This window comes from Carex rostrata, chromosome 1 (assembly GCF_964058835.1).
Source record: "Carex rostrata chromosome 1, lpCarRost1.2, whole genome shotgun sequence".
Taxonomy (NCBI): Eukaryota; Viridiplantae; Streptophyta; class Magnoliopsida; order Poales; family Cyperaceae; genus Carex; species Carex rostrata.
In genome coordinates, this window is record NC_135918.1 from 15809336 (window position 1) to 15826938 (window position 17603).

At 32.7% G+C, this 17603-nt stretch overlaps 2 protein-coding genes across 2 annotated transcripts; both read right to left on the reverse strand.

The window, feature by feature from the left end:
- Positions 1 to 1672: 1672 nt before the first annotated feature.
- LOC144560827 (D-alanine-D-alanine ligase family) lies at positions 1673 to 11294 on the reverse strand. The gene is made up of 22 exons (XM_078310064.1): positions 10908 to 11294; positions 10351 to 10466; positions 10155 to 10266; positions 9987 to 10058; positions 9826 to 9888; positions 9659 to 9736; positions 8646 to 8858; positions 8473 to 8556; positions 8174 to 8380; positions 8046 to 8093; positions 7286 to 7531; positions 7099 to 7199; positions 6428 to 6672; positions 5919 to 5987; positions 5753 to 5817; positions 5115 to 5284; positions 3714 to 3792; positions 3345 to 3600; positions 3046 to 3091; positions 2846 to 2954; positions 2419 to 2481; positions 1673 to 1912 (listed from the first exon to the last, which is right to left on the reverse strand). Exons 1-22 carry the CDS (start codon positions 11217 to 11219, stop codon positions 1808 to 1810), a joined length of 2859 nt encoding a protein of 952 aa, XP_078166190.1. The 5' UTR covers positions 11220 to 11294; the 3' UTR covers positions 1673 to 1807.
- Positions 11295 to 13014: 1720 nt separating this feature from the next.
- Positions 13015 to 16016, reverse strand: LOC144560837 (zinc finger CONSTANS-like protein (DUF3537)). Its single transcript, XM_078310072.1, has 4 exons — positions 15224 to 16016; positions 14695 to 15126; positions 14244 to 14556; positions 13015 to 13547 (listed from the first exon to the last, which is right to left on the reverse strand). Exons 1-4 carry the CDS (start codon positions 15917 to 15919, stop codon positions 13372 to 13374), a joined length of 1617 nt encoding a protein of 538 aa, XP_078166198.1. The 5' UTR covers positions 15920 to 16016; the 3' UTR covers positions 13015 to 13371.
- Between the last annotated feature and the right edge of the window lie 1587 nt (positions 16017 to 17603).

Sequence of the window (17603 nt, forward strand, 5' to 3'; positions counted from 1 at the left end):
TTTTAATGCTAACGATATCTAAATATAAATTTAGAAAGTCAATATTGTACAGTTACAAATATGGGCAAAAACCACAGTAAAAATGAAGAAAAATATAAAAATTGTGAAGGCGTAAAATTATTTTTTTTTTCTTAATTTCAAATTTTAAAAGGGATAGTTAGTTTTTGGATTAGAAGTCTCTCTGCTCTAACAAATGCACAGATCTTTGTTACAAATAATTGATTTTCTCTAATGTCTTAATAACATATTATGTTTTTTATTCATATAAGTGATTCATTTTTAAATTTAATTTGAAATTTAAAAAAAAAAAAGAATTTAACTCACAAATAATTTATTTATTTTATTACTTTGATATTTATGGTATTAAAAGTAGTTACTAAAACGGTAGCGAAAAGCATGCAACAAAATAAAAAGTTAATGAGGGAGGCAAATAAATGAGTGATTCTTCATCATATATGTGTGACAGTTAATTTTCTTTTTTGTAATGCGCTTAAGATAGCATTATATTAGATAAATTGTAATCAAAAGAAATCATGGTTTTAAATAAAGATTATCACGTCATCGTTTTTAAAGCTCAAAAAAGCTATAACACAGGTATTGCGCAATGATAGCCGGCTATTTAGATTTCTAATAAAAGAAAAGTGATTAATAGCGTTATAGCTTTTAAGGTTCGAAAAAACTATAACATAGTTATTACAAAACTATAACTAGCTATTTCGAAGTATGAAAGAAATACAAATATATTTATATGCATACTATCAAAAAGTTATATAATTAAAAATGTCCCCATCAATTCGTCCATATTGAATGTATCTCCCATTTAAATTTAATACTCTCTCGTGTTTTGGCTTGTATGATTGGAATATATTAATTCTAATTAGAAATATATTCAATTTAAAACTATGTTTGAGAAATTAATTTGAATAACTATTGTTTCCCTTCTCTTTATCATTTTTTCCCTTTTGTGTTTTGAGTAACTGACGGAGTCTATCAACCAACTTTGTTTTGATTGGAACAATGAAAATTGTTTTCCATTGTATTCATTTTTTTAGGAGAATTGCCCGTAGGCATCATTGAATTCATTTTATTGTGATAGGGAAATAAAAAGGCTCTCTTTTTCAGAAATCGTGGAGCTCTGACTGTTCAACCCACTGCTTCTCATAACTGTTTGCTTTTATATATGTTTCTCTTTCGTGTAGGTAATAGTATAGTTCACTATTTTCAATGATAAGTTTTTCATTTTGACCCGCCACACTCCTTTCTGCATCAGAAGAGGAACAGAGACACCTTCGAAATCTACTAAATACGGTTCATCCATAGCTATCCTCAGGGGTCCGGATCCCCTAAAGTAACCCAATCTTTGGGTTTGGATCGAGACCATTCGATTCGAATCCATTGATCGAAATTGCTTCGGGATTTGAATTCACATCTCGGGTTATGTGCCCTCCACTTTGTATAGATCATCTCGGATTCGAATCGGACAGTCCCAATTTAGAACCCAAAGATTGGGTTACTTCACTGGATCTGAATTCCTCAGCATGAACTTGTACACAGTAACGGCTACAGAAAATCACAACGCTACACTGTTTACCCGACCTGTATATACTCGTTTCCAGAAACCACATTTTATGTAGAAATTTTCTTTTGTTTTTCCCCATTTAAAAATATAAAATTTTGTATTTCAAAATTTAAGTTTATTATATATACCCAATTATCAATTATTACACCACAAATACTGTTGAGTCAATACCCATGAATAATAGATTTGAAGGCGATAAATAAATTAATGTTTCTACAAAGATTAATTCTAGCGATTAAAGATCGGGTTTCTGTATTTGGTTCTTACGAGAGCGAGGTCGAGAAGCTTCCGGAAGAACTGCTGCGGGTATATCGGTGGTTGCTCTGCAAGTGCCTGAACAATAAAATGTATATGATTCTATAAATCAAAGATGCAAATAATTAAAGTAATTGATAAATGAGTAGGGTTCAATCATGTCTCATATCCTTATTTCCGTTTTTAAAGTCCAAACAGTCGATCCAAACAACACAACATGATATCTATATTATTATGTGCTCGGAGACCAAATTTTATATTTTTTGGAAATTTTTACTATTTTTTAGAAAGGTAGAAGAAAATCACTACTTTTGAATGGTCTAGAATTTTTAATTCAAGTTATTTTCTAACTATCTAAAAAATTGTACAAAAGCAAAATTTGATCTACCAATACATTTTCATATGGAGATCATGTTGAACGGTTTAGATCGACCGTTTGGACATTGAAAACGGATATATTGATCCATAGTAAAGACCAATCCGCGCTATACATTATACGGTTTACTCTATATGATACTATAAATTAAGGATGCAAAGAATTGAGGTAATTGATAAATATATTTTCATTTTGTTTCCTTCTTTACCTGATGAATCAAGACAGTTGAAGGGGTCATTCCTGGCACAGTGTTGACCTCGATTACAAGCACCTTTAGTAAAGAAAGCAATAACATTTACTAAGATATTATATTGGGTATCAGAAAAGTAAATGATTATTAGATATGTGCCTAGTTATTGTTTTTTCTATATTAAAATATGCAGAATTTAAGCATCCAATCACTTGATAATCATACAATCTTAAAAAATCAAGCTTCTCTTTTTGTTCCAATAAAGATTCCCAATTCCCATTTTGATCCCGGAACATTCACATCTGTACTGTTTTAACAACTTCATACTACCAACAACAGAAAACATTGTTGCTTTTATTCAAAAAGAAAGAGTATTGTACTTTTGAATGTTTATGCGCAAAATTGAAATGGAGACCATTCATGCAAATTTACTAAAAAAAATTACCTCCCCAGTTTCGACACTAACGAAGGCATCAATACGAGAAAACCCTTCCAATCCCAATGTAGCAGCTATTGTTTCGATACGTTTTTTGCAATTTTTTAAGGCTTTTTCACTGTAAAAGAAACATTCATAAATAATAGTAAAACAAAATTAAACTATATATAGCAATGGAATAATAATACGAACAAAGGGAATAATCAGACCTAATAATCTTTGTTGGTGGTGGTGTTAGGTTGATTCCAGTTCCACCTGAAAAATTTAAGTATAATTTTTACCCCTAAAAATTGAAACCATATTTTATTTCAAAAATATGCTTTTATTTTTATGCTTTTTTCAATAAAAAAATATACTTGAACTTCAAAAAATATATATTTTACCTACCCCTGGAATTTTCCCAAAAATATGCTTCTATTTCTATGTTTCTCTCAAAAAAAATTATAAAAATATACTCAGTATTAAAAATAATTATAAAACTACGCCTCGCCCAGTTAAGAAATGCAACCTTGGAACTTCTCTTCAAGGGATAAAATATCACCACTCTCCTTCACAGTTATGCTCGGATTTAAAGAATGCATTTCGCCATGTTTACCAACTACGCCAACTGTAATCTCAACCCATTCATTTTCTCCACTCCATGACAAACTGCGGGACCCATTGCTTGGTGACTTTGATGAAATGACAATCTCATCTGTCTCTATAAATGGCTCAAATATGAGCGATTTGGGTGGTGGTATTGGCATCTCAATTACCCCATGTGCCTGAATTGATCAAGTGAAATATCTCTTTAATTAATATAAAACACTGCAGGACCCACTGCTAGGTGGCTCAGTACTTTTTTAGATTTACATTTATTTTGATTATTTGTTCTTACTCTGGATAAACTATTAGCTGGGAGTTGTGGTAAGGAATTCCGAAGTGCGTCCAAGTACACTTCCAGATCTTCAATTGAGCTGAAATATAAAACATATAACTATAAGAGTTTGGTTACATGTAGTAAAAGCCCTAGATACTATAGGCAGTTCTGAGCCGTTTAATGGAATCTATATATCAATAGCTTGTATGAATAAATGATGATGTGGTACTTTGCATAGTGCGGATCAGTCCATGCTATGGATCCATATCTCCATTTTAAAAATTTAAATAGTTGATCTAAACCGTTCAACATGATCTCCATATAAAAATGTAAGACCAAATTTTATATTTTTATAATTTTTTTACTATAATTTTAGGTAGGTTGAAAATCACTACTTTAGGATGGTCCCAGAATTTTTAGATAAAGTGATTTTCTACTAGTCTAAAAAAACAGTAAAAAAATTCTATAAAATATTAAATTTGGTCTCAATGTACATTTTCATATGGAGATCATGTTGAGCAGTTTGAATCGACTGTTTGGACTTTGGAAACGAAGATATGAATCAATTTGCGAAGTACCAAAGCCCCCACTCTTATTTAGATTCTTGGGGGAATTTCGCATATACCCTCAAAAACTTCAAAATTACGTATTTCCCCCTCTAAATTTTGAAATTACGTATTTCCCCCCTCCAAATTTCAAAAACTCACATATTTACCCATTTTATTGTCTTTTATATTAAAACTCATTCTAAATTTATAAAATACTCATTTTACCCTTCATTAAAAGTATAAAACACTCCATCGAAATCAAATTCAAATCTGGAGGGTTCCTCTATCGTTCGATCTGTGCACATTGCAATAAGATTATTGTGTGTTTGCTTTAAGATTTGTGCTAATCTAGCGCGCAAAGATCTCAAAGCATTTTTTATCCGCGTGCATTGCATTAAAATCTGTGCACGTTGCTTCAATATTTGTGTGTTCGCTTCAAGATTCGTGCTGATCTAGTGTGTACAGATCTTAAAGCAATTCGGATGGTAGAGGAACCTTCATATTCAAATTGGAGTCAAGTGGGCGTTTTATGCTTTTTAATAAAAGGGTAAAATAGGTATTTTATAAATTTAGAATGTGTTTTAATATAGACAATAAAATGGGTAAATATGTGAGTTTTTGAAGTTTAACGGGGGAATATGTCATTTCAAAATTTAGCGGGGGAAATACGTAATTTTGAAGTTTTTGAGGGGTATACGTGAAATTCCCCCTAGATTCTTATACTATTTTATCAGATGGAAGGAAAAAATATGCAAGAAGTTCATTGTACACTGTTTAATGCCTTCATTTTCCTTCAACAGATAAATAGTAAAAAAAGGAACCTAAAGATATTTCCACGAGATTTTGAAACCCTAATAATAAATGCACTAACCATAATCGGGCTACTCCTGTGGAGCAACCGTCACTAGCTGGTTTCACACAGACCGACTCACCCCTGAAATTTGTGACCAAAACATCCCAGACAGTGCCGAGAGGTGTTTCTAGAATTGTCTTTGTACTCCATACATCCTTTGGAATAGTATAAACTCCTGATCCTATCGCCTACATTATATACAAAGAAACATGCTCAATTGATATTGGCATATTATAAATAAATATTTAAACAAATAAATAAGAGTGAGGCTATCGTACTATGGATCAATATCTCCGTAATCTAAACCGTTCAACATTATCTCCATATGAAAATGTACTTGCAGACTAAATTTAACATTTTTTAGAATTATTTTACTATATCTTTAGATAGGTAGAATATCACTACTTTTTAATGGTCTACAATTTTCAAATCAAGTGATTTTCTACGTATCCAAAAGAATTGTAAAAAATTTGATCTTCAAGTACATTTTCATATGGAGATCATGTTGGACGGTTCAGATCAACTATTTGAATTTTGAAAGAGGAAATATTGATCCATAGTACGGACCAATTCGCGCTATGCAAAGTACCATAGCCTCAACAAATAATTCATGACAAAAAAAATTTCAAAGCTGACAGGAAAATCACAATGCATACATTTTTTAGTTCCCGTGATGTGTCAACTTTATCGATGCATATTTTAGAAGCAACAGGCCCTGGCCCTGAACCAAAGAAAGCGCAATATAATATATAACATGGTTTTATCTTTGCTTCATTATAAAGAAGTAAGAACAGAGGAGAACAAAATGATGCAGCAAAATACCTGTGTAAGGAATGTCTGCTAAATCAAGTATTAATTGAAGGGTGCCATCCTCACCCATACCACCATGCACTATTCAGAACAAAAAAAAATATATTATATAAAATTCCAAAACTAGAAGCTATTGTTAAAAGAGGAGGGATTTTTTGTGCTTCCATCATGCCTTCACTTTTTAATTTTATAATAACAAAAATTCTATAATTTATATGTCAAAATAAAACCGTTAGATGTGATGTATATTATTTTCTCTACCCGCACAGAAAAAATTATCACTTTTTGATTTTGGTTTTATATGAATCAACAATTTGAAAAATCAACATCCATAATTTATCCACTTTTGCAAGCTCTTGATACTAATGAAAACTAAATCAAAATTCTGTGATCATATACGGTTTTATTTTGACATTTAAGTTTTAAAATTTAAACTATTGTAGTTCTAAAAATGGAGGCATTTGAACCCTCTTGTTAAAATTTCAAATAAAAAAAAAATTATATTTTTGGAGGTATTGGACCTGCATTAAACACAATGGCCTTTGATTTAATTGCAAGTTCAGCCCATTCCTCTAATGAATACATAACAGGCAATTCATCTACAATGTCAAACCCTTCAAACCAAGTGTGCTTGTTTAGATTCTCTCCCAGCTCAGCCATAACTTTTTCACGCATTCTAGAGGTTTTAACTGCTTGATCTGGTTCAATGGCCTCGATACATGCTGCATAGACCTCCTCAGCAGTATGGCGAAGTACCAGTGAATAACTGTTGGCATTAAAATTCGTAAAATATTAAGCTCAGGATATTCCAAAAAGAGGAGGTTTCAAATGCCTCATGTCTTTCATGCCTCATCATGCCTTAAAATGATCTCCATATTAAAATGTGACCAAATTTTATATTTTTTGTATACTTTCTACTATTTTTTTAGATAGGTACAAAATCACTGTTTTTGGATGGTCTAGAATCTTATGAAAATCAGTGATTTTGTACCTATCTAAAAAATAGTAAAAAAAATTCAAAAAAATATGAAATTTGGTCTACGGGCACATTTTTTAATATGGAGATCATGTTGAGCAGTTTGGATCGACTATTTGCACTTTGAAAACCGAGATAAAGAATGTGAGGCACAATGAAACATTTTAATCCTCATTCGAAAATATATGTGAGAATGTAAATTCAGAAATTACTTACGGTAATGTCCAAACTGCCCAGTCTCGGTCAATCTCATCAATGCTCGGGTCTATTGACCCATATCCATCCGTCAGTACCAGCAAACATGGGACCACATCAAGCTGAAGACATGAAAATATGTCAAGAAGAAAAAAAAAATAATATGATTTGATTCAAAATTACTTATGCTTGTTTTTGGAATGCTTACATCATCAAAACCTTGCAAATTAAGCCACACATTGGTGCCACTCATAAGGGACACCTGCCGTTCTGATGTGACTCCACCAAACAAAACAAAAACCTTTTGAGTGTCACTTTTTTTATTACCGGGCCCCTTGAGTTGTAACTCTCTTGACAGGGCATTCCATTCATCAAAGCGTGGTGCAAGAGAAGGAAATCGCAAACATGCATGTTGAATTACAGTACGAAGGATGCGTGAATGTGAAAAACCAACCTGTGCTTGAACAAAACAGGCTCAGATGTACAGTACAGAGTCATAATTAAGAGAAAGGAAATTATGCATAGCACGGATAGGTCTGTATTATGGATCAATATATCATTTTTAAACGTCCAAACAGTCAATCTAAACCATTTAACATGATCTTCATATGAAAATGTTCTTGTAGATCAAATTTTACATTTTTTATATTTTTTTGTTAATTATTTTATAATTCTTTTACTTTTTTTAGATAGGTAGAAATTACTTGATCTAAAAATTCTAGACCATTAGAAAGTATTGATTTTCTACCTATCTAAAAATAATAATAAAAAATTCTAAAAAATGTGAAATTTAGTCTACAAGTACATTTTCATATGGAGATCACGTTGAATGGTTTAGATCGACTGTTTGAACTCTAAAAACAGAGATATTGAATCATAGTACGGACCAATCCACGCTATGCATAGTACCATAGCCTCACTCATTATATATTTTGAAAGTTTAAACTTTTAGATAGATATAGATGTACCTTCGATGCTTGTTGGAATAAGAAACTTGTTTGTTCCATTCCACTAATCTACATAAAAAAAGCAGGAAAGTGAAGTTAATCATGGTAAAAAGAAAAAGCAAAACGAAAAGATATAACAAGTAACTTACCAGGTTGATGTCAGTGAACAAAATGGTACCAGAGTCAGTAGTTCCAAAGGTATGGTTACTGTCCATTCCTGGTACAGGATTTGGCAAAAACCACCCATCTATTCTTGCAAAATCTTGCAAATTTAATCTCTGAAAAAGAAGAGCTGCATCTTCTCTTATGCATTCGATCACATCAGTAGGAAATCTAGGAGGGGTGTGATATGCAACCTGGAAAAGTAATATTCACTTAATTGTTCATTTAACAAATTATATCGAAATAGATGTAATATGATTAATTGAAATGTCATGATTGTCAGTACCTGTTGGGTTGGCAGATATTTCTTGCGGTAATTGAATATAGTATTCTCTTGTTTATCGTTTTCATGGAAGAAATGAAGCTCCACCTGCACAAAAAAAAAAAAATGTAAAAAAAGAGGAAATTGAATTAAAAAGAGCAAAAATGCAAAAATAATTCACTGTATAATGAACCAACTTCAGTTGGAAGTAGCACAACTGGCCGGCTGTCAGCAGCAGAGCCAACATCTAATACAATAGAAGTGAACTCCTTGCCTCCTTCGAGAAATAACTCTATTAGAACTCTCTCATCGATTCCCTCTGAAATTATATTAAGCGCCTTTTGTATTGCATCATCAACACCATAAGCAACTTCAACACCAATACTTGATCCAGCCCTTGTCGGTTTTACCTGTAAAAAAACATTTTTTGAGGGGTAATGGAATCACATCCCCTCAACTTTCCAATTGTTACAAAAAAAATTCCCCTCCCTGTTCAAACTTTTAATTTTGATAAATACCCCAAAATTCGAATCTTATCATAATTTGCCATTTATTTTAATCAAAACTGTTAACAATTTAATGGAAAATGACTACAATACCCTTTTGAGTTTTGTTATCCTTGTTAAACTTTTGCCATCGCCTTTACTATCCTCTATTTCATATCTTATTTCAAAATTAGAGTACTAAATGTGTAGTCAAAATTGTCTATACATTTTAAATGTTGGTAATAAATTTGCCTGTTTAAAGAGTTTTTCAAAGCCATATATTGTAGAAATTAGAATCATATTATATGTACTAAAAAAAAGGAAATGCAATGATACTTCAGTTTTAGATATAACAGTTTTTCTTGAAGTGATATATTAATTTCGCTCCAAATTTAGGAAAATAAGCACATTAAACTCAAAATTTTCTAAGGTATTATGGTTATTTTCCGTCAAATATCTAAGGTAATAGGTAACAGTGCTAATTTTAAGTAATAGATATCTTGCATTAGAGGTTGATCATCAAAAACTAGAATTTTGTAGGATGTTGGTCAAAATTGTTCAGGGAAGCATTTGCCTCAAATGGAAATTTTAAGTGGGTGTAGTGACGTTCCCCTATATTTTATCTTGCAATCAGTTTTCCAACATAAAAAAATAAAATAATAAAACATTTAAAAAGACAGAAAATTAAGAAATACAAAGTATATATAAAGTGTTCTTTATTTTACCACAACTCTGCCATTTTCTGTGTTCAAGGCAACACTTTCAAACCATTCAATTACTGCTGCTTTGTCTACTTCTCTTCCCTGCACTTTCAAATTGAGTGAACACAAATTAAAAATACAAAATTTGATCAAATACATTCTGAAAACAAAATCACAGTTCAATTTGTTACCTCTACAAGAAAGTTAGGGACTGTTGCAAAACCAAGTGTCTTAAGCTCCAGAGATGCATTGTACTACCAATGAATTAAAAACAAAAATAATTTATTAAATAATTACATAATCAGATTTATTTGGGGTAGTACATGGAAAGAAGAAATATGTGAATAAATACCTTGTCAAATGCTCTACGACAACATTCAGAGGATGTCCCCACAAATGGAACATTGGCCTTCTCCAAAAGTTCCTAAAATTCAAATAATTTGGAGAACAACTCACATTTTATTACCAAAGAGTAGAATTCAAAATGCAAATAAATCAGCAAACAATAAATTAATGAGACCTGAATGCCTCCATCTTCACCGAATTTGCCATGAATAACAGGAAATACTATGTCAACAGACATGGCAAGATGCTCCACAAACTCATCTAGAGATTTAAACCCTTGTGCTAGGCTACATCACATTAATCAAACTTTAAAGAGAAAAAATTAACCCAATTAACTTAACCAGGAAACATTACAAAGATTAAAATGCAACCTTTCTAGCTTGAAATCGAAATCAGCTGGTGTGTTACAGTATAACTGTGCTGATGAGATAGCATATGCATTCAAATCAGAGTCGATGTAATAGCAGCTAACAATCAAATCTTCTCCCTATATTACGTAATTTGATTGTTACAACATGTTTAAATCAATTAATCAGTTAAATATGTTTTTTGCAGTAATTTTGGGTAAAGATTTTAACAGAGCAGTTTTGGCTTCATGCAGCACACGAAGCCTATACAGTGCTGCTTTGATTCAACAGTATGTATGCTGCATGAAGCCAAAACTGTTAACAATCAAATCTTCTCCCTGGATTTGATTATTAGGACATGTTCAAATCAAATTAATCAACTCAATATTTTTTTTTTAAACTTGCAGTCCTTTGGATAAAGATTTTAACAGAGCAATTTTGGCTTCATAAAGTGCTGTTTTGATTCAACAGCATGTGCGCTGTTAAAATCTTTACCAGTAATTTTCTTTCCTTTTTCAATTGAAATTAGAAATTTGCAGTAATATTCAACATCTGAAATCTATATGCAAAGAAGAGCATACTTGTATGTGATCAAGCACAGATCTCGCCGAGTTGAGAGAAATGCCTCTCTCAGCAGAGGGGCCACCACACACCAAACCAACTCTGAGCTGTCTCCCTTTCTCTTCTTCCCTCTTCTTCTCCGCATCAGTCACGACTCCAACTCCGAATTCTATTGCTCGAAGAAGAGACAAACCCGGTTTTGATCTGGTTGAGCAATTGGAGTTGGATAGGTTCAGAGAAGAAGAGAATTGGAGGAATGGAGTTCTGTTGTTGTGATTTGAAAAGGTAAAGGTGAGAGGAAAGAGGCGGTGACATCGAACTAGAGACGCCATTGGAGAGGAGAGGTGGTAGTGTCAGTGTCAAAAGGTTGAGGGTTTTGCTTTCTAAAACCTCGGAACGGAAAGATAGAGATTTCATCACTGAATAGATATGACCTGAGTTAAAGCAAATTTTGAGCTTATATCACGACCGTCAGATCTGAATAAACACGAATATTAAAGGAAAGAATTAGGATCGAACGGACTGTATCTAGACATAATTCTGATCGGACGATTCATATATAAAAGAAATATTTGGGTTAACTTAGGGGATCCGGACCCAATAGAAAGAGAGCAGTTGTTCGATGAGAACGATGGGAATGGTTCTAGTATTTGCTAGTGGGTTTTGGATTCTTTTTTATCTTGTACAAACGCCTTTTGACGAAACCGTTTTCCAAAACCTCTCTCAGCCGCATGATTTAATCTGATGAGGATTTTTATTATTTTATTCTATTAATTAGTAATTACGGGTTGAATTCTGTTGAGTTCTCCGTTAGATTGTTTTGTTCTTTTAATGCACAGAAGAAAGATGAAGGCTCTCCGTTGGAATTTCGTCAGATTTTGGGACTAATTTGTTATTATGTTAACTTGTCCGTTAGATTTTTTTTTTCAGTTTTACTAAAATTTATATTGTTATTATGTTATTTGAAACTTTATAATTTTTTCGAGTGAGGTTATGATGTTTTATACAATGTACACCTATTAAGTGTGCTTTAATATAACATTTATTTTCCCTTTAATATAACAGACCTTGGATTTGTGTTAAGATGTGCATTGAATGAAAATTGAAACACGTCTAATAATTGTTGTATTGAAATACAATAGATAAATTTGTAAAACAATGTACCATCACTTTTTTTATTCATCAGAATCACACTATTGTATGTTTTGTGATTGATAGCAGCTACAAATATACCCTCAATAAAGTAAAAAAAAAAAAAATTCTCTTACGTAATTACCTTCGTTTTTATCTACCGTCAATCCAAACAAGTTTTGAGAGGAATATAGACAGGTAAAATTTTAACAGAGCAGTTTTATCTTCATACAACGCACAAATTATATACAGTGATGTTTTGATTCTGTAACATGTGCGCTGCATATAGTCGTAACTAATCTTTTAAAATCTATACCCAATATAAACAGCATGTTATTAAAAAATTTTGTGAGCATCTGATGTGTCGCTAAAAGCTCTACTAAGACAAAAAGACAAAAGAAAATGGGTTGTGCAAAACACAATTAACGGATGATTAGCAGTTGATCAGATCTAATATGGATCGAATCCAATAACTAATATTATGATCCATGTTATCCCTATTTTCCGTTCGTCTTGTCAGTAAATAATGTTTTCTGGCACAAATCTGACAATCTCTGTCTGTTCTTCTCTTGATTTGCTGGTTCTCGCTAAATTTATTTTCCCACATTTATAATTTCAAAATAAAGGCAGTCTGCAAAAACCCTTAATTTCCTTCCTTCAGTATTTTTTTAAAATCATTCAGATTCTTACTACACGAATCTTAAAGCAGCCCATTTTTAATTAATATTGTCGTGGGTAATTCGTATAGGCTCCAAATTTTAGTTGTCTACAATACCAACTCTTCAGCTCATGCATCTCTTTAACAAATCACTCCAGAATTCTATAGTAGCCTCCAAAAGTAAATCCATCATAAGTTGCAATTACCTGAAGTGATCAATAAACAAGACAAAATTGAATTGAATTGTGCTAAACTTGAAACACAAACAAAACAAAAAATTTTAAAGAATGAAATTAATTTACATTCAAGCATAAAGAAATTTACAAGAGGAAAGAAACAAAGAGAAACAAAATAAACGGATATATTATACAAGCATATTGTACCAAGGTTTGAGAATGAATACAAATAATCTACAAAAAATATGGCTGACAAAAATAAAAACAAAAAAGAACCAGAAAAAACCCTCATATAATCTGGTTATTAACATTTTACTATTTACTTCTGTACCATGTTTCATCTCGACCCATCTGCTACTACTCGGTGAAAATTCGCGTTCTAACCCTATGATGTTTCCGATTTCTCATTGAAATTTCCTCTGATTTTGTCCTAGAAAGCACAACACGAGACTCGTTTCTTGAACGGTCGATTCAAGCAGAGAATAAGCCAGCAAATCTGACAAGCATAAAAAATGCACCTCAAAACAGCCTCAGTATACTGTTTAGTAATGCCTTGTCATTTGGAAGCACAAAGGTTTTGCCGAGCACAAATAGTACCAGTGATAATTCAAACATTAATATAGTGTTTAGCATTCCTCGATCGACTGTCCATCCAAAAATAGTGATTCCACCCGGATTTGCCAGTAAATATAGAACTGCAAGTGTATGAAAGTATAAGGTTAGTCACTGTAATTTGAATTTTAATATAAGTTGCTAAGTTTGGGATAAGAACATACATGCAATTTAGGTTTTCTTTGTCAGTAATCAGCTAGGGCCAAAGTGAATAAGGGTGGGTCAGCCGAGCCATGGGTTTTTTTGTCATCTATGATACTAATATTGTACCAGTAGATGTCATTATTCTCAATTTTTATCTAATAAACCTAAAATTCGATTCTTTTTGGTGTTGCAATTGCTAAATCTAGAAAAAATTTGAGTGAGGTTATGGCAATATGCATATTACAGATCAATCTGTGCTATGAACACACCTTTCTATTTTCAAAGTTCAAACAATCGATCCAAACTGTTACACATGATCCATATGAAAATATACTTGAAGGCCCAATATTATATTTTTTAGAATTTCTGTACTATTTTTTTAGATGGTAGAAAACCACTGCTTTTGGATGGTCCAGAATTTTTTGTTTTCTACCTATCTAAAAAATAGCACAAAAATTCTAAAAAAATGTAAAATTTGGTATGCAAACACATTTTTCATAGGAAGATCATGTCCAACTGTTCAGATCGACTGTTTGGGCCTTAAATTTGGAGATATGAGTCCGTAGCATGTGCCATATTACCATAGCCTCCCTCCAAATTTTATTTAAAACCTCATAAGTAGAATATAAACTCACCGAGTGCTTCTCTTTTGTGATACGAGGACATATAGTAAGCCAACTGTGTATTGTTATGCACAGGCCCATTTTCCACCGACTCCAAGTCACTCTCCGAAAAATCCATTGTTAAAAAACTTGCGGGAAAAGCAGCAAGATTTGACGAGCTTTGCACTCGATGTGTACCGTGTGTAGACTCATTGTTCGAAGAGCTGCATGTTACCAATGCATGCCACCTACTAGCCAACGAGGCAACGCCTTGTGATTTGTGAGAGATTTTTGCGGCCCCGTGGAGACATATAACTAGGCCCACTACTTGAACAACCGATGAAACCTAGCAACAATAAGTTCCTTTGATTAGATATGAGCATATAAATTAAAAAAAAATAAACTATTTTGACTTTAAGAGGGCACTGCGAGTGAGAAAATTATTATATAAAGTAAAAAAAGGCCAATGAATGAATATACTAACCGCAATATCTCCACCATTGGCGAAAGTAATCTTCCCTTTATAAGCCGTCGTTATAAAAAGAACCACAAAGAGACTCGCCGTAACAAAAGAAAAAAGCAACAATAAAAACATCCGGAACCGATGACTAATCTTCAACAAATTGTACCGTAAATTCATATGCTCCTCTAAATACAACATCGGATCCATATCCCGTTCTAACAATTTACCGAAATCTTCGAAATGGATCACTTGTAGAATGCAAACTAGGTGAAAAAGAGTGCAAGAGGCTAGAATTATAGAAGTAAGGTAACTCCATGATATGATGGAGGCAATAAAGACTACCGCAGCTCGCAATTTCGACTCGTGTAACAAATGCATGAACCGAAATACTTCACGAGTTATCTTTACAAGAAGGCAAGGTATAATCCACCATATGGCAAGGCGAAAAAATCCCTGAAGTACAAAAATAAGATAAGTAGAGGGACCATTTTGCAAAAGTGAAAGATCAAATTTAGAAGTTTTGACCTGTAAATTTAGAAATCAAATTTACCTGGATTCTGGTAATGTACTCCTTCTGGAAACGGGGATTTGCTCCGCAAAAGCGATTATCCATGAAGATAAACTTTCTGATTTTGTACTTACAGAGGCTCCTGGACACGCAACCAATGGACACGGCGGCAACAGCGGCCTGGGAGATGAGAACACAGGTTTCAAAGCTGTCGACACGGTAGTTCTGGCAAGAAGTTGAATCGGAGGATAGGGCACAGGAGGAGAGGAGGGAGGAGAGGATGGGGAGAGCGAGGCCTAAGAGGAGAAACACAGAGGAAGGGAGGAAGATGGGAGGGAAAGGGAGGGAGGAGAGGAAGAAGGGGCAGAGACCGAGGAAACAGAGGAAGGTTTCGAGGCGGCGTAAGGATCGGTCCAGAATTCGGGAGATTGGAGGGAGGGAAGCGTCGCCGTGTCCGTGTCCGTTGGTGAATCGTAAGGAGGAGCGGTCCAGAGTAGAGACTGAAGTGAGTTGCGGCCCAGAAGCGTCTCCGTTTCCGTTTCCGTTTCCGCTTCCGTTTTCATTTATTTGTCGTAAAGGGGAGAATGAAGGGAGAAGAGGTACAGAAGCGTCGCCGTGTCCGTGTCCGGAGTCTTCGCCTGGAGGTGGAGAAGGAGAAGGAGAAGGAGAAGGAGAAGGGGGTGGAGGTGTGTAGTTGATGAAAGAAGGAAGTAGCGGAGCAGCAAAGGGATCCGCCATTAGAGTGTGTGAAAGTAGAACCTACTGGTAGGATCGAGAAAGAGAGGAGATTGTTTTGTTCCGAGAGAAGAGGAATGTTTCCTTGTGATTTTGGGGCTCATTATTGGTTTTCATTTCTTGCCCGTTTTGTTCTTCTTGTCAAAAATATATATATGATGGCGACATTGAAATTAGGGGGAAATTTATGTGTATCTTAAAGAACATTTTAAATTTTAAAAACTCATAAATTTATTTTATTTATTGTCTCTTATTAAAACTCATTTAAATTTATAAAGTACCTATTTATTTTTTATTAAAAAATAAAAATATATACTATGTTTAAAAAAAATATCGGTATTTTAATTGATTGGTTTTCGAATATATAATTTATTTCTCTACAATGCATTTATTTAATCTAAAAGGCAATTTTGATCGAATGCTCATGTACAATAATAAAAACAAAATATCATCAATTTATAACAACAAATTCAGTGTTATTAATATACAATTTCTTAGGACTTATTTTTAGGAAAAAATTTCAGGGGCGAATTCACATAGGTTCAGGGGAGTGCCTTCTTGGATTTTGAATTTATAGAAATTTATAGGTTCGTTGGATTTTTTGCGCCCCTCTAGAATTCTGATTTGTAATTTATATTAAATTTATGATTAAAATTACAATAAATTATGTGAATTATGATTGATAATTAGAATTAGAAGCTAGATCATTAAAAATTATAAGTCGGAGCTTTAGAAATTATAAATTTAGTATTGTTTTTTATTTAGTATCCAATTAGCTAATGGGGTTAAATCCAATTCGCTATTTTTTTTTTTCCACTTCTAACAAAAATCTTGGATTCATCCTGCTCAAAAGTTCAAAGATTGAAAAGAATCTCTGAATAATTCTTAATCCACAAATAGAAGAAAATTATATATTAAAATATAGATTGTGGGATTTTAATGAAAGATATCCGGAATCAAAGTCTAATATGTTTTGAATTAGTAATTTATAAATATATTATCTCATCTAATATCTCTTTTAATTATTTAATGTATTTTTCCTCTAGACTTGAGAAAAACAAGAATATTTTAATCATTCAATTCCAGCAAGATGTGGTTCACTGGACCAAGTCTATGAATGTCACATATGCTTCTGAGCCCAGGTAAATATTTATTTTTTCTTACTAGAAGGTAACACACTACCAGCCACGGCACATGGCTTGAAAAAAGGACAGGTGTCTGTTCAATCCTGCGTAGAGCCGGTTTGATTGGTTTTCAACCGAACCGAATTTTTTTTACTTAAATAAATTGATTTGGTTAAATTTTTAAATGATTTCAGTTTAAATGAATTGATTCGGTTTAGATTTTTTAAAATTGATTAAATTGAACCGACTTAATTATAATGATTTAATATGATTTATATTTTATTTAGTTCAATTATTACTTTCTTTTTTATATTTTAGTTTGAAAATTTTAAAACATTTACATTTTTGTATGGAATTGAATAATGTTTGTAATGTTTTCTAAATATTTATTCTAGAAAATTATAATGTATTGTGTATTGAGTTTTTTTTTTAAATTTAATTTATTTTATTCGGTTAGTTATATTAATTCGTTGGTTTTTTAAAAACCGCAAAAAAAAAATAGTTTACAGTTTCAACTAAATCAGTCGTTTAGGGTGTGCGAAAACACCAGGGCCTCCAAGACA